Below are 18,855 nucleotides of genomic sequence, written 5' to 3'. Positions count from 1 at the left end.
AATGTCTCTGTGGTAGGACATTCTGGTACTCTGTGAATTTGTTAATGTCTCTGTAGAGGGACAATTTGGTACTCATTGAATAGGTTAAAGTCCCTGTTTTAGGGCATTCTTGTACTCAGTTAATAGGTTGACGTCTCTGTGGTAGGACATTCTGGTACTCATTCAATAGGTTAACGTTTCAGTGGTAGTACACTGTGATACTCAGTCAATACGTTAACATCCCTGTGGTAGGACATTCTGGTACTCAGTCAATAGAGTAACGCCTCTGTGGTGGGACATTCTTGTACTCTTTAAATACGTTAACGTCTCTGTGGTAGGACATTTTGGGTCTCAGTCCATACGTTAACGTCTCTGTGGTACATGTAGGACATTCTGGTATTCTGCTAATACGTTAAAGTCACTGTGGTAGGACATTCTGGTACTCAGACAATAGATTAAAGTCTCTGTGGTAGGACACTCTGTTACTCAGTCCACAGAGTAATGTCTCTGTGTTAGGACATTCTGGTACTCAGGCAAAACGTTAACGTTTCTGTGGTAGGACATTCTAGTACTTTGTTAATACGTTAACTCCTTTGTGGTTGGACATTCTTGGACTCTGTCAATAGAGTAACGTCTCTGTGGTAGGACATTATGGTACTCAGTCAATAGATTATAGTCTTTGTTTTATGACATTCTGGTACTCAGTCAAAAAATTAAAGTCTCTGTGGTAAAACATTCTGGTAGTCAGTTAATACGTTAAAGTCTCTGTGGTAGGATATTATGGTACTCACTGAATACGTTAATGTCCCAGTGGTAGGACAATTTGGTACTCACTGAATAGGTTAACGTCTCAGTGGTAGGAAACTGTGATACTCAGTCAATACGTTAACATCCTTGTGGTAGGACATTCTGGTACTCGGTCAATAGAGTTAGGCCTCTGTGATGGGACATTCTGTTACCCTGTAAATATGTTACCGTCTCTGTAGTAGGACGTTTTGGGATTCAGTCAATACGTTAACGTCTCTGTGGTAGGACATTCTGGTATTCTGCTAATACGTTAACGTTTCTGTGGTAGGACATTCTGGTACTCTGTTAATACGTTAACCTCTCTGTGGTAGGACATTCTTGGACTCAGTCAATAGGTTAAAGTCTCTGTGGTAGGACAATATGGTACTCAGTCAAACCAGAATATATCGGAAATGAACAATTTTCGTTTCTCAATCGAATCAAAAATAATTGTTAATATGTGTTAATATAACCTATGAATTATGAAAGAATACTTGCCTAAACTAATTATTTTTGGATATAACAACATCTCTCGAAATATACATGGCTTATGTAAGCATTAGGAAAAAGTAGTTGAAATATACATGTCCTTTATGTTACTTCTATTACCCCGAGGACTATTTATATAGATTTCAATGATGATATTTGTTATTGTACGATTGATATTTCATTGTTTTGATTTTCGTTGATAAACATAAATATAAGGGGACGTGGTATGAGACAACTATCCACCAACGTTCAAAAATGAAGTGGATGTTAGCAATTACAGTTAAGCGTACGGCCTTCAACAATGAGAAAAAAACATACCGTATAGTCGGCTATGACATGTATAAAAGTCCCCGACATGAATAATATGAAACCAGTCAATTGCTAAAACTAACGGCCTAATTTATAACAGAACACATATGACAGACATTAACTAACGGCAATCACTGAAAACCATGATGCTGACTTAGGACTGGCACATAAAAAATGTGGCTGGGTTAAACATGTTTGTGAGCGCTCAGCCCTCCCCTAACCTTGGACAGTGGTTTTTATATAAGTTAGTGTGTTATTTAAATAATAATGAATAATAAATAATAGTGGGTCTAGGTCAATGTGGTGCTAAATTTGAATTTTGAAATATACATTGCACTCTATAATTAAGTTGTATTCTTACCATTACACACTTCAGCTGATTCATCAGATCTATCTTTACAGTCCGGCCAACCATTACATTGACTTTTTTCATATATGCACTGCATACCATCCTGGCATTTGACCTTATCTTCACCACATTCGAAATCTTAATAATAATCAGAAAATTATTTCCTCGTCTACACTTTTCAACTGATAATCAAATGAATAAAAACACTTTTGTCTACTGCGTCCTAAAGGAAATTATCTTAATTATATAGGTGCTATTAGTCGACAATTGTGTAGCCTTAATTTAAATACATATCAAAATTAAATACATGGAAGAAAAATTATCCTAATGCATGAAACTCTTTACATTGTAGCGTACCAGAAATGAGTGGCTGTTTACAAAATTAAAAAATGTAATAAAAGGAATGTAGTATATCAGTGAATCTTACATCAACCATACACGCACACAACTAACACAAAAAACAAGTGAACACCCGACGACCGTGAGAAATTAAAACAATATGTTTGTTATGAACAAACGATATTGAATGCTATGTTCTTGTAAGAAAAAAGATAGGCACAAAATACCAAATAAGACATTAAAATAAAGTAAAAAAATAACTGACAATGCAATGGCAAAAAATAAAATCAACATCATACAAAACACAGCATAACAAAACTACAGACTGATCAGTACGTACTCTACAAAAGTTAGAGGGGACCTCGGGTGCTCCGGAAGGGAACGCATATTCAGCTTCAGATATGACACGGGTCGTGTTGCTCATGTAAAAGCAAACCCGGCGATGAGTTTTAACTGTAAGGTCACATTGAAATGAAATGTATTCACTTAAAAATAGTAACTTAATGATAATTGTGAAGTATTTGATATTTGATATTCGATATTCAATATCCAACCGGCTGAAGTAACAATCCTTATATCACAATAATTATGAAGAGCTGATCTCACAAAGACAGATGTATAGAAGAAAGATAACAAAGATTGCAAAATCCAAGAAGCAGTTTGATAGAATATTTATCCGGTGAAATACACATGACAAGCTAAAAATATGTAAAAATAAATAGAGTATGTAAAATAATATGAAAGTATGCAAATGAGGATATACAGACCTACACATGTATCTTTACTTTCGTCGGATTCATCATTACAACTAGCATATCCATTACAGAGTTTATACGTTCTTATACACTCTAAACCATCCGCACATTTTACATGATCCGGTGGGCACTGAAAATCTAAAAAAATAAATATTTGATTTGTATCTTTTGTGACTAATACAAAATGGTGAATCTAAGACTATTGCCTTTATATGACAAGGAAACACATTCGCTGACTCTTATACGTGTGTTACATGTTACAAGTTAATCTTAACAAAATTAAGCAATGATATATCATTTTTTTTCAATGTGTTTGAAATACCAAGAAGTTGTTTTAATCATGCAATATGACCATTTCTGGTTAAGTATAGATAACAAAAACAAATAGAATATGAATTGACCATATGTAAAGTATATGAACAATTACCCATCACTATTTTCAATAGTGAAATGTGAAGAAGTAAGAATACTCAAAGATTTCTTATAAAACTAAGTAATCTCCTCAAATATCTCTTAACTCAAATCTCAAAATGGACTCCTATCAATTTAGCCATTTGAAACATGAATATATGTACTGGCGTTATTATGTACGTACGCCATGTACAGAAATTAATAATCTATATAAGCTAAAATTAAAACTCATTAATATTACAAATTTGTCATTAGCATACTTCTTGTGATCATAATGCATAAATGTGTTAGATATCAGTAAAGCAGTATTCAAATTTAAATTAAAGTCTTTTAAATTAGTGTAAAACACAAGTATTATACAGAGCTGACCCCAGAAAGACAGGTGCATAGAAGTAAGATAACAAAGATTGCAAAATCCAAGGAGCAATTATAGGAAGCTTAATTATCCCGTTACATACACAGAACAACCTAAAAATAATGAGTAGGTAAAAAATATAAAAGTATGCTACATGTAGCCATGATACTCAAATTAGGATATACAGACCTGTACACGTCTCTTTACTTTCATCGGACTCATCCTTACAACTTGGATATCCATTACAGAGGTTATTCGTTCTAATACACTGTAAACCATCAGTACATTTTACATGATCCGGTGGGCACTGAAAATCTACAGAAAAATATTTGATTTGTATTATAAGAATAAGAAGATGTGGTTTATTGCCAATGAGACAACTCTCCACCAAACACTAAATGACATATGAGTTAACAACTATATGTTATCGTACGGCCTTCAACAATGAGCAAAACCCATACTGTATAGTGGGCTATAAAGGCCCCAATATGACAAATCTAAATAAATTCAAGCAAGAAACCTAACGGCCTAATTTATGTACACACTATGAACGAAAATAAACGATAAACAGCAACAAACGACAACCAATAATTACAAGCTCCTAACTTGGCGCTGGCATATACAGAATGTGATAGAATTAAACCAGTTTTCTGGCACCCAACCCTTCCCTAACCTGGAACAGTAGAAGTGTAACATTACAGCAGAAGAACAAACTATACAAAACAGTTGAAAATTGCTTAACTTATCAGATCGATGCAAAGCATACAAAACACAGTCCGGAAGTGGCAGGGTATTTATACGACCCTCAACAAAAACGACAATTAGTACAGATCTTGGAGTACTTGCTAGCTAGAAATACGTTTATCGGCAGACAAAATAGCGATTACATTCTCTAACGCTTAATGTTTTGTCGCAGAACAAACAGTCCAAAAACCTCCACATAGGGTCCATGTTCAGGTGTCCTTTCATCTTCTCATCATAATATACTTAAACGTTTCGTTATTGTTAATATGAACATTATTTGTCGGGTTAATGGTCAATGTTTTTCTGTATCATTTGTATATGCAATTGGTTTACCATGTTAATCTTTAAATCGTTCCAATTTAGTGAACCGACCTAATTGTAAACATTCAACAACGTAAGACAGTAAACTTTTTTTTTTTTTTGCATATTATAAATTGTAGTTTGCTAGAATGTTTAACCAATAAAAGGATGTTTGGCTTATATACAATATTTCGAAAAAAACTGTCTTTAAATGATAGCAAATTGATAAGGTTTTAGCTGTTAAATAATTCTTTGATAAATGCTTTGATGAACTGTAGCAGACAGTCTGAGTAGCCCATGTATTTAATATATAATGCAGCTGTGTTTTTACATTCAAACATTGTCTGTAAATTTAATGACTTTGTCTGTTTATGCTCTGTCCCTATATGTGTATGGTCATGAGGAGAATACTACTTTGATGGGTGTGAAAAGTGCGGAAGAGGCAGTCGAAGTGATATAGAAATTTAAGAATGTCAACATTCCAGAGGAATAGAGAATGACAAGTGAATAGACGTGTTTTTGTTTAACCATGTTATAATTGTAAAGTGTATTAATATTAACTTGTATATAATTAGTATGAATATTTAAGCCTACGTTTTATAAACATGTGCTTGTCGAGAACTCTCAAGACACAATACAGAAACAATATTCACATTTTGCACTTAGGAACCAACCTTTGCACATTTCTATATCTTCATCATCACCAGTTTTGCATAATTCTACACCATTACAGCGATCGTTTTGCGAAAAACAAGCAATGCCATCACTACACTTCGTTTTATTAGTTGGACACGTCTGATCTGTTGACATGGTCGAAAAAGTAAGTCGACTTAATAATAACAGTAATGCAATAACGATATTAAGTTTTAAAATAATATTATTATATTAATTATAATTGGTAATATAACAGTTGTAGTAGTAGCAGTCTAATAACTTTATAAACATATTACTGTCTTTACTTTACAGAATTTAATATTTCCTACTTGTCGTTACAAATACTTTCCATGACAGATATGCATGCATTAATATCTAAATGAATGAAATATCATACATCCATTAAATATATTAAAAGTAAGAAAAATAAAGGAACGGCAATTATAAAATGGCGATATTTTTCGAATTTCTTTTTCTTTATAAGAAATCCATACTAATTTCGCATTAATGAAATAATAATGAACCTTCCAATGTTATTCAAATGCGTATCTGTTGCAGTAAAATCTATAGTTTTAATGTTTTTAGTTGCTGACACCATTCTGCTTGGAATTTCATTTGGAACAAAGTTCTTTAAAGACATATATTTCAAATACTGCACAAAAAATATTAAACAAACCGTTACTATGTTCAGATAAAACATAACAGCACAGTATTATGTCATTTTGTTAATTATGTTATGCAGCTATAACTCTTTACTTACTTTTGCACATTTCAGGATCGTCATCTGAACCATCTTTACAGTAGGCGTAGTAATCACAAAGAGTATATTCAGGAAAACAATGTATCCCGTTTTTACATTTCATTTTTCCTTTTTCGCATTCCAAATCTAAATAAAAACAAGCAGCACATGATAAGATAAATGGGTAAACAACGTATGAATATTTCATTACAGAATAGTTAGGTGCAGAATATTGATTAAGCTCCTATGTTGACCGGGCATATTCATATGGCATCAAAACAAGTCTGATATGGATTTTGTTGAGCATGATTTAACGTTCATGTTATCTTTCTAGAATAACAGAATGCTTCTTCTAGTAGTAGCTTGATTAAACAGTAGAGGGCTGCCGTGCTTTATTTATTGTATGTAATATTGTTAAAATTTCTTATATCGATGGATTCTTAAAATAATTTAAGGTCATTAAGTACAAAATATCGAAAGAAAAGAGGGAAAAAAAGAATGCCCTGTTTTGATACACAACATGAATAATACATACACAATGAACAATCATTTTTTTAAATATATAACATATCCCTGTTACAGCTAAACAATTAACATTGGTACCTCTACATACATCCTCGTTTTCATCTTCGCCATTTGAACAAGTATTATATCCATTACAGAACGCATATCTATAAGCACAACCAGAACCGTCTGAACATTCTCTACATTCTCCTGGAGGAATAACGTCCGTCAACCCACCTGTTTATATATTACAATTATCAATTACTACATATCTTAATTTATTATGTGAAATTTCCATGTGTGTGGCAAGCATCAAGCAACGGATGGTTAAAGGTATATATACTTGTTTACTTGACTGTTATATATGACCACGAATATATTCTATTTGTTTTTGAACTAAAATCTAGTCCATATCATCGATTGTGAAATAACCAAATTCTGCTTTTCATCGATGTGTTACTTGCAAGAAGTAACAGTACGTTTGGTACTATTTGCGCTATGCTTTATATGTGTCTTAAATATCTAAGCAGTCTCTTTTTGAGGAGACCTAATTACCTAACGTGCACTAACAGATTCCTCTGGAAATCTGACGAGAAATATATAAATATTCTAATTCCCTTAAATCTAATGTTTTATACGAAAATGTACAGAATCAACTACTTTTTACAAATTCAAACTTCTTTTTTATATTTGTGTTTGTTTACATTAGTAATTTTGTAAACTGTAAATTCATTTATTAGATTTAGTTAATTTTCTTCAAATTTAATAAATGATATCGATTTCACAATCTTATCTTATGTCTATAATGATCAGATTGTTTTACCGGCTTATTATGTGAGAAGCCAAATTTGTTAGGCCCATTTTGTTTTAAGACTAGTTTGTCATTGTCCAGGAATGTTATTGGCCGAGCCATAAAAGATAGAGGATATAGCAGTATTAAACTCGAAATCTACGGTAATGGCCGAATGATCACCCGGTCATCATCTTTTTTTTTTAATATTGATTTAAAATGTTTGCCAAATAAGTTGTACCGATAAAAACTAATGAAGGTCACTATTTCGAAAGCCGTTACTTAAAGCAGCAATGCTTTTCCTAATACTACTAAATGGTCGTTAAAAAATATGTTTTCTTTTCCAGAGTGCATTAGCATTTTATTTCAAGGTACCAGTCCGGTTGTTTGTGGATCAGCTGTTATGGACCAAGGCTACGTATCGAGCCAATACAGCTAACCTCGATTCTATACTACTGTACTTGAACATAATGCATAATTAATAAGAAAACACCCATTTAAAGGGGCATTAGCTGTCAAATCCATGTTCACCGATTTGATTCAAGTTCTCATATTTGATTTATAACATTATAAAAAGTATATCCAAATTATGAAAAGCCTAACATAAACAATTTCAAATGCATGGGATCGATAATATATATCAGCATTTCGTGTGTGTTTTAGTCTAGACGCCATCTTATTAACCACCGAGGTGACCTCCGAAGTCTGTCGACGGTAAAATGACCCGAAATAAACATAAATATAGATATAAATAGATATCAATTGTTTTTTTGTTAGGTTTGTTTGATTTCATATTATAGGTTAAAAATATATGTTAATCATCGTGTTACCTGTATACGAATGAGTTTTTGTGAATCGAATCAGTAAATCAAATGGTTTTCCATACATTTGCCATAGTTTCACTTTCAATGTTGACATTATTTTCAATTAATAACTGAACACGCCTAATTCATGCGTAACCCATCTCTAGCTAAGGAGTTAAATGGAAGGTCTCATGAATACGGATTAAATTAAGTCGAAATATTTATTTGGCAGTGAATAATTTATCAGCTTATTTTGACAAACTTGAAACAAACTGGCTGCTAAAAGCGAATTTTTTTTGTTCACTATTTCACTTTCATTAATAGTTGAACAAAAAAAATCATATTTTAAATATTTAGTAAATCTCGTAGCTAATGCCCCTGTAATAACACCATAATATATATTTATACAATTTGTACAAATCTGTTTTATCCAAATGATTATAAATTTTTATATGAGATGATTAACGACAAAGCAGATTTTTACCTTGCATTTAAAACAAAAACGTCGAATACACGTTTCGTGCTTCGTGAATAATGATAAAGCAAATCCCAGTGTTTGAAATTAATACATATATTACGATACTGTTGCCAGGTCATTAAAGATTGCATATTTTGGTATTAATATTGATTCACTTATAGGGTCTTTGCATCGGAACTAAACACATTTATTCTAAAACCAGTTGTTGGCATGATACGGGTTATGTTCTTATCATATATTTTATGATGGTATGATACTAAGGGATTGTGCTCGATTTTCATATGATGAGGACATAATCTTTCAATCAGTTTAATTGAGATCTGGAGCTGGCATGTCAGTAACTTCTAGTAGTCCTTTGTTAATTAATGTATCATTACCAATATGTTTAGTTTCTTTTGTTACCTATTCTGACATCGGACTCGGACTTCATTTAAACTGAGTATTACTTTGCACATTGCTGTGTGTTTGTTTTTTTCTACATTGGCTAGAGGTATAAGAAGAGGGTTGAGATCTCACAAAACATGATTAACCCCGCAGCATGTTTGCGCCTGTCACAAGTCAGGAGCCTTTGTTAGTCTAGTATGATTTTTAATTTTAGTTCATTTATATGTTTTGGAGTTTAGTATGACGTCCATTATCACTAAACTAGTACGCTTTTTTGTTAAGGGGCCAGCTGAAGCACGCCTCCGGGTGCAGGATTTTCTCGCTGTGTTGAAGACCCATTGGTGGCCTTCGGCTGTTTTCTGCTCTTTGGTCAGGTTGTTGTCTCTTTGAAACATTCCTCATTTCCATTCTCAATTTTATTGTAAATTAAGCAGCTATCAATATAGAATTTTATTAACCAATGACTAAAAATACATTATAAATTGTCCATTTTATACGATTCATTGTATCCCAGAGATGTTCATTAGTACAAGTCTTTTACAAAAAAGCCAGTTAAAACAGATTCTTACTGGCCTTAATACAAGATTTGTTTTTTGGTTCAAAAAGGTGTAGGAAAATGAATAAATGTATTACGCAAAATATTAGATTTCAACACATTTGATGTTAGAGTTGGTTTTATTTTTCATATGTTATATTATTTCTTTGAGGTGTGAATATCCAGAACTGTCAACAATAAAAGATTATGTCTCTGACGGTGCAGACTGAAGTGAAAGTAATTTGTAGGGTTGGCAATCTTGGATATGCACTGCTCTTTTACATGTCTTACTGTAGCATCAAATAATTTGTCAAAACAATTAAGCCAGAGAATTATTTTGACTTAAAATGCCACATCTGATCTCCTATGTACAACAAATTAAGACTCTTTCTGTAAAGTATTGGTGTCGCGGAAACGGCCGTTTGTGAATGCTTGCCTCGGCAGCAGATGGATTTCAGATATCTTTTTCTTTGTCACTCCAGTCCACAGACCAGTTCTTACCTGGAAGTTGTGTCATTTTTGTTTTCACACGTCAGTAACGTCATTTTGATGGGAGATGACTCGTGTAAAAATCGAGAGGCTCAAAGGTTTTTTTTTTTTTCGGTGAATAAAATGGTACTTCATCGCACATCATTTCTTCTAAGTATTATTCGACATTTATTGTATTAGAATGATAATTAACGCAAATAGTTCATATTGATCCTGTATGAGTCTTTCGACTGTCGTGTTTATCATCAGTCAGCTTACCTCGACCCAATACGACTGTACTTGAACATAATACAGTTATATTATAAAAACACACATTTAAGTGCAAGCTCGCATATATACAAGTATACTTTACCTGTTATTGCAGTCAAAAACAACAATACAAAGAAAGGATAATTTTCCATTGCCCTGTGAAAAATAAGTTTATAAATGTTACATCGTTTTCCGTTCTCGGTTAAATGTTAAAAACTATATTTTTCCAAAATGAACATATGGATGAAATTTACGCATTGTTTGATATTAAAACTGTTTCACATACAAAGCTTGAAGCCCAAATCCCGATAGCGTAGTACGTAAAAAATATGCATACAAGTTGATGTGGACTTTTATAGTTTATGGATGTTGGCTGCCCTGTGTCAAAATAACAAGCCTTTACAAAAACTGTTGTACATGGATAAAATATAGATAATATAACTAAATTACCAGAAAAAAATAAAAGGTCCATTTTTTTATTTGTTTTTACACACAAGCCATTGCGAATTTTGCAATAAATAGTTCTCTCAATACTTTTATAATGAATGAAAACTTTATTGTAGGAAGCACTAAATATGTTATAGCAACGAAAACATATTTACAACATGGTAAATGATAAACAGATTAGACCAATACATTAAAAGCCTAAAAAGAACACAAATAACATTAACTATTTTACGAAATGTTCCTTTGATCTTACGGACTGATTATTTCCTTTCTCAGCACAGTAGAGTGATATGAAAAATTATCGCTAGAAACTAAAGACGCATGTGCCGTTTTCAATGTCAACATCAACGTCGTCATAGGCAAAATAGCGATCAACAGATTATTATTGGTCATTTCACCTCGATTGTTTTTCTCACTTTCGCCTTACCGTTTGAAGCGAGAAAATCAATCTCGTTGAGATGACCAACAATAATCTGTAAGTAACAAAATGTAATCTCATTTACCCCGCAAATTGTATATAAGTACACAATTTCCTTTATACGTAAAGCAAACATTAATTTGAATAAATATTGTAATTAAGTAATGGTTGGCCAAGAACAATATAACTTTTGTCAAATATTTAGGCCTAGATGATCTATAGGCAGGGCTTACTAATAAAAACATTTAACATTGTTACATTTTTTGCCAAATATAAATTAATTCTCATCGATAGAATAAGAGGATTCCGAATATCTGACAAATGTCAATAAACAAGAACAGCAAACATCCTTAATATAACAACATTAGGTAAGAATTCATAAAATATGAACATGCATGTAATCAAATCGGTTTCACATAAGAGAAAACTTTATATACAATAAGATCATGAAAAAATAGGAGTAAGCGGGCCAAATTTGTTATGGTACTTCGTCGATAAAAATCAGAGGATTCCTAATATCTGACAAAAAGTAACATACAAGAACAGCGAACACCTTTAAAATCAAAACATTAGGTAAGAATTCATAAAAAAAAGCATGTATGTTATCAAATCGGAACACATGGAGCAACACTTTATACAAGTTTTTAGAGATGAAACCGTTTACTCTTTACTCCTTCAGGGATTTACGGTTTATTCGGATTTTGTTGGCCGATAAGTAGAAAATGAAGTTGACACTTTTAAATTTGTGTCGAGCCAATTAATGATCCTTTTACATCCAACTCAAGTGTTCTGTGATGTATGTTTGTGTTATTGAAATGATTTGATTTGATTTTTGGTGTTTTAACGCCACGTTTAAGCACCGCTTTTGGGCTATTTCGTGGCGGCCAGTTTTTATTGGTGGAGGAAGCCGGAGTGCCCGGAGAAAACCACCGACCTTCGATAGGAAAACTGACCGTCCTAGTGAATTAAGATTGGAGTCGAGTGCACCCGCACGAGCGGGGTTTGAACTCACAACCTCAGTGATGACTGGCTAGTGATTTCAGTAGTAACTACTTAGACCACTCGGCCACCGAGGCCCCGTTATTGAAATGAAGCACAATGATACATCGTCATATGGTATTGACTATTTAATAACATTTACCAACTTATGACATAAATTAGTTGGCTTTTTTCATCCATGTGTCACCCTTAAATATAAATTAATTGATGTTTGCTGAACGTCCAGTGTCATAAATTCAAAGCATTAGTTGACTTAAAAATAATGAAAATAATATTTACTTACACATATGTAGAATAGAAGCTTACTTTCGAGAAGTGAATATTCAAGTAAATCACAAGGCGAGTGTGAAAGAAACGAATTTAAATGTTTACAATTAAATACTGACATTTCAAAAAAACTGTCGATTAACCCTGTTTGAAACACTTATCTCTTTATAAAACATTTACCTTCATTAAATCATTATCCGCCTTTCTAAAAAAAAGTAACATTGAACTTTCACATTTTCAATTACACCTACATGTATGATGACCATTCTAAAAAAAATATTGATTTAATTGACGATTCGGAAAAAATAGTTCTACACAGAAATAGCCTGGGGTAATGTAAAATGATACTAGTACAAATTTATCACCATTGATTTGGCTGTGCATTATATAACTGCAATTTAAATATGTGGAAACATCATGATCGTGTGCATTGTATTTTTAACTGTTTATATTATAGAAAAAAAAATGTCAGTTTAACATACAATGATATAAAGCAGCTTAGTGATAATTTCGGTAACTGTATGTTATATTCTGGCAGGATGATGTATATATATATTGACCTTTATCATATATTTAGTACTAAATACAGCAATTTTGTATATCTAATAAAGGTTTTTTTTCCAGTCTGTATCACCTACTTTGCATCGCATACCCCGTATCGCATGGCTAAACCCGTATCGAATACCCCATATCGTATAGCTTAACCCGTATCGCATACCGTGCGTGACGTCATATATCAAATGACGTCAAAGTTTGACATATGACGCCCAGTTGCTGTATTTCCTGGCATGATACGAAATGTAACCTCATTTAGTTAGAATTTCTGAAAAATACTTGCAAGAGAAAATGGGTCATTCATGACATTGATTCAGACTAGAAATATTCATTTTGGAAAATGATCAAAAGACCCATTCTCTCTTCACTAGTTTTTTTTTTTTTTTTTTATTTTATTTAAACGTACATGTACATGTATGTGTGTTAATTTTTAGTGCAATCGAACTGAGATAATAACAATTAGAAGTCTATAGATTACTCTTCTAAAGCATTTGTATTAATTATCAATACCTCATTTATGTGCATTGATACGTTTCCTAAATCAAGGGTTTGAATAGCAAATTGTTCACTTCAAAATCCAAATTATTTTGAATAATGCAAATATTAAAAGTGGTTTAAAAACAAATTACATATGCATGTATTAATATGAGGTTCCAAATGAGAAAAGGGAAATTTATTAATCACATGCATCCAAAAAAGGGTAGGGAAGTAATTTTGACACCAAATACTTGCAAAACGTAATGATTCATATATGCCAGAATATACTAGCAGTTCCTATGATGGATTATTTTAACAAATGACCAGATTTCTCTGTTAGTTCATGTTTTAAACCTAGTGTAGTTGTTATTTTGTTTTTGATGTAATATGATCTTTGTTGTGAAATTATTGTTTTGATAGTCAGATTAAAAATAAAATGGTGTTATATTAATATTTATTCATTAGTACCAGAGTTTCATTTGTGGAAATTCCAAGTTTAATGTTTTTAGTTCTAATAAATGATGGGGTTTCACAAGCTTCAGAAATAATCATGGTTTTCAGTATATATATACTTCCTGGAAAAACACATGTTAGTAAAGTTTTAACATCAAGCATTATTGAAGAAATTTTAGTTTTCGAAGTATACACATATTTGGTACAGCAAAATTGCAACCCTGTCGAAAATGTGGAGTTCATACATATATATAGGAATCCCTCTGTTTGTCTGTCCATAATCTTTGAATTGATGATACTTGGTAACTTGTTGTCCACATTTATGTATACAAATGAGATCAGATTGCAGTATAATGGCTAAACTTAACAACACATATTGGTAAGGTGAGTTGTATTCTACAGGAGGGAACTGCTGACAGTATCGTTAGTGAATGCATTTAAATACATGGTCTTAAAATATATTACTTGCCAATTTCATAGCTCTATATTGAGCATGTAATAAGGTTATAAGGGACAATATGAGTTCGATGTCTCGTCCAGCATGAACGATCCCGAATTTTGTTATGACTATCACGAAACGGGATATTAGGCAAATAAGGAAGTCTCTAAAAATACAAGTCAGCTAGAAAAATACAGGTAACCATAATTTTCTTGTCTCTCTTATATTTTCGGACGATTTTAAAAAAGGATGTCCCATGAATCTGATTCTATTAAAATATATAATAAACAAAATAATACATGGCAAAATCCATATCGCATGATGTATCATCACTCGACCAATATCAGCCCTCGGGACCTTCGGCCCTCGGGACTAATGTGATACAGCATACGATACGGATTTTGCCATGTATTATTCTATATTTATTTGAATTTATTCCGTAATTTTAATTTGGCTTCGCACCTGTTTTGAATTGAGCGCTATTGATGATTCATATAGTAGATGAAATAATCGTGTGGCCTGTCACAATGTAAGCCAATTATTTATAATGAGTTTTTATATCTGGTCTATAATTCTTCTTTAAACGTGAACTTCTGGTATTATTGACGTGATCTTCTGGTATTATTGACGTGATCTTCTGGTATTATTGACAAATATGTATTGGAACTTTGAAAAGAAAAACTGTATCTGTAATAGTTTGCGTTTTGTTCATAATTAATAGTTTGTCCTTAGAATAAATGGATAACCCAAATGCAATGCAAATACCCTAATATATGTTGCTTCCATATTTCTGTTAAAAGACCTGATCTATAGGCATATAACAACTATGTACCAGTCGGTTGAGATATTCGAGCGTTTAATTTTGTCTTTGTAATGGACGTTTCCTTAATGAAATCATTTCAGAATTCATTTTTTTAAATAAATTTTGAGTTGCAGTAATAAATAATGCAGTAGTCTTGTACGTACGATACAAAAGGAAAATGTTCGATGAATTATAAGTTCGTTTAAAGTTGTTAACTGCTTGTTAAAAGGGTAAAACATGTATGTATTGTGCATTATAATCATTTCTGTATTAGCAGTTTTCATTGTTCCCTGTGCATAGGTAGACCAAGAATTAAAAGTTCTATGGTATCCCGTTCTATATAGATTATATATGATGCTCGTATTAAAGTATTCTATGTTAATTTAGATTCAGTGAAAATTAATCCTTTATTTTCCTACCAATGATTAACCACGATTGTATTATTTTAAAAACGAGTTCTTCGTTAAAATACGTAAATTTATACACTTACTTGTAATTTGACTTTGAATAGCTAATGTTCGGGTAATTATCTAGTGAAAGTAAAAAAAAAACTTACAATTTTACATTGAATATCTGACATTTCAAAATCTATTAGTATACTGAAGTTTAAAATGCTAACTATCCCTTTATTAGCCAATTACCCTCATTAAACTGTTATACGCCTTGTTAGACAAGACGAATGTATGATTACTGAACCTAACCATTGTTCATTTTACCTATGATTATCATTTTGAAAATATATTTAAAATCACAGACAGTTAATTAAACAAATGTTATCACTAGATAGGAAAACTGTGAGAGTTCTGTCATATACTATGTATTTCTGTGTAGAGTTGTTGGGTGTGTGTTTTTCTTCTTTTTTTTTGGATTATTCAAAAATAGTTTTTCTATAAGGTAAATGTAAGGATATGTGACAAAACAAATCATAACAAATAAAAATAGACATACATCTACAGAATTCAATTATATTTTGTTAATCTTTAGCATTCAATTTTACAATAAATCTGTTGATAAGTAAAATGACAGATGCAAAAAAATAATTTCGAAATTCAAATACGATTTTGCCTTTTCACTTACTTTATCTCATTAGCATGCGTTTTTGAACCAGTACAACTTGGCATCTAATATATTTTTTTGGACCTTAGGTACACATTTACCTCGAAATATTATCTTATCATTGAAAACTTGTTGTAAGTTGATGAAGAAAAAAAGATTCAGACAATGAATCTTTACTATGATAACACAATGGTGAATAATACATAAACTTAAATAAATTAATCAGAGTTAATAAGTTGATGAACAAACAGACACAACCATAATCATTATCTACTGTTACACAAAACGAAACCCGTTAAAGTTTTAGGTTTATAATTCAATCAACTATTTATTATGAAGAACCAAACAAACTCAAATGCCTTTATTATAAATTGTTAAATATCTAAATATTTGCACACAAGGAAGCTATTAAACCAAGAGTGCCAAGTGTGAAGTTGAAATCATTCCTTCAAAAAATTACGGACCCTATTACGAGTTGGTTCAACGTTATATAATATATTTTCACTGATGACGACGGATATATTCCTATTGTCGTAACTGAAATCCCGTCCTTTATAGCTCGAATGGGACCTACCAAATTAGACTTATCACAGGGTTTGAACTTACATGAGTCACACGACGGGTGTCACATGTGGAGCAGGATTACCCTTCCGGAGCATCTGAGATCACCCCAGTTTTTATTGTCTACAATATTTCATCTGCATCAATTTACAGTGTCAATAATTCCTCTTTTAATTTACAAAATCTGAACTGTCACAAGAATCTGATGTTTCATTTCTACAGATAGTTTGTATCCTCATCGACCAAAAGTTGCCATATTTGTACTTTGTTATAACAATTGTATAGGCAAATTATAAATCAGTAAATTTGTCAACTCAGCATGGATTGTATATCAAAAATGACAGCAATATCAGTACATGATGAATGGAAAAGTTTAATCGCATCAATTTACAAGGCAGTTTTCGTATCTCAAGATATTTGACCGCATCAACTAAAACTGACCATTTTGTTATTTATTAAGCAAATCATATATCTACATTTACATGATATATATTGTAAGAAAGATAAATAAAAAAAAAATGTTAACGCAGGATGGATTTTAACATACAACTTGACATCAATATTGTTACACAATGACTACAAAATATTGTTTAATTTGACATTAATCAAGAGTGCAAATATGTCCACGTTGTATAAAAAATACTTAGCCTTAACTAAGAATCTATAAGTTCTATATCTCAGAGTGATTTGTATTATAAAAACTAGAACACACACGCGACATCGCGGGTCCGTGACTGAATTTAAGTATCTACGCTTTATTTTCATCCTGGATTAGTATTAGTATTGTCATTTGAAAAAGTCATGCTGATTTTAAGGTGCACAGTTTTCTATGCTGTCAAAGTCTTTCTGTTTTAATCCGTCCGGGTTTTTCTAACTACAGCCGGTAACTACTCGTTTATATATTTGTTTTGGTCAATGATTGAATTTAGTAGTGTCAATCCCTGTATGATGACGAAGTTTACATCTGATTATTCCCGTGTACAAATACACCGTTTGGTGGTGCGCCTGACAGAGGCGATACTTAAAGATTAGCATAGGTGACAAATAACAGGTACTATTGGTGTCGGAATCGGATTCGACCCGGAACCTGTTAATTATTGGTCATAATAATAATGTGGAAAACAAAAAAAGCCTGGAATGGTGTAATTTGTAATCAACACCATTGTCCTATTATTAGTTATTAATACAGTAGAATTGTTTGATCCGTCGTTTTAACTTCATGCCGGCTAACAAATTGGATCCTCGTCATTTAAGAAGTATAGATATTTGACCGGTTCAACTTAGACTTACCATATTTGTACATAGATGAATAATGTACACTACACTGCTTTAACATATTATATTGTTTATGAAATAGAAAAGAGATCGGAAAATGCTTACACAAAAATCATCGTAAAGATATTTTTTTTACATCGTGAACTTTAAATATTGTGTGAAAAACTTCTTTGAAGTTTAGTTTAATAACTTTTTAACATGAATTGGATCATAACTTTGATAAAGAAAAACTATGCAAATCATTAAATGCGGATAGCAATAGATTGATAATAAATGTTAATCAAGCATTAATACAGTATGCATACTAGCCAAGAATAGTGACTGACCTTGCTGACAAAACATGTTTTTGACATATTTTTTCAATTCAATACACGTTTTCCTGCATTACATCTCATAAACCAGTATAATGATCAAACGGTACAAATAAACAAATAAATAAAAAATGACAATAAAGATAACTATGTTAAAAAAAAAACAAAATGAATAATGTTCTTGTCAGCTTTTTGTTACAAGAAATATGTATTTAAATAACCTGTATTACGATACAAGCAAAAGAAGAAGCAGACAGTTTGATAGTTAGTTTGATCTTGTCCGTCTTTCATTATTTTCCCTTATATTTATTATGAAAACTATCTATTTACTTAGTTATCTTAGAATTACCATTT

General features: G+C 31.9%; 1 protein-coding gene across 6 annotated transcripts in view; it reads right to left on the bottom strand.

The window, feature by feature from the left end:
• LOC127708934 (low-density lipoprotein receptor-related protein 2-like) overlaps positions 1 to 18,855 on the bottom strand; it is a 327,071-nt gene that overhangs the window by 136,030 nt on the left and 172,186 nt on the right. For 2 of the 6 annotated variants that reach the window (XM_052214140.1, XM_052214146.1), the window contains exons 2-8: positions 10,545 to 10,597; positions 6,813 to 6,950; positions 6,231 to 6,356; positions 5,491 to 5,616; positions 3,962 to 4,087; positions 3,019 to 3,144; positions 1,925 to 2,050 (exon numbers count right to left, since the gene is read on the bottom strand). In XM_052214140.1, the coding sequence (XP_052070100.1) occupies positions 1,925 to 2,050; positions 3,019 to 3,144; positions 3,962 to 4,087; positions 5,491 to 5,616; positions 6,231 to 6,356; positions 6,813 to 6,950; positions 10,545 to 10,593 (817 nt within the window). In that variant the 5' untranslated portion in view covers positions 10,594 to 10,597. Of the gene's footprint in view, positions 1 to 1,924; positions 2,051 to 3,018; positions 3,145 to 3,961; positions 4,088 to 5,490; positions 5,617 to 6,230; positions 6,357 to 6,812; positions 6,951 to 10,544; positions 10,598 to 12,588; positions 12,650 to 18,855 lie in introns of those variants that run through there. The other 4 variants (XM_052214141.1, XM_052214145.1, XM_052214139.1 and 1 more) reach the window with 4 other exon arrangements.

The sequence above is a fragment of the Mytilus californianus genome, unplaced genomic scaffold, assembly GCF_021869535.1.
Source record: "Mytilus californianus isolate M0D057914Y unplaced genomic scaffold, xbMytCali1.0.p SCAF_7, whole genome shotgun sequence".
Lineage (NCBI taxonomy): Eukaryota > Metazoa > Mollusca > Bivalvia > Mytilida > Mytilidae > Mytilus > Mytilus californianus.
The sequence above is the reverse complement of the archived record's forward strand: the minus strand, read 5'-3'. Positions and strand labels throughout refer to the sequence as shown.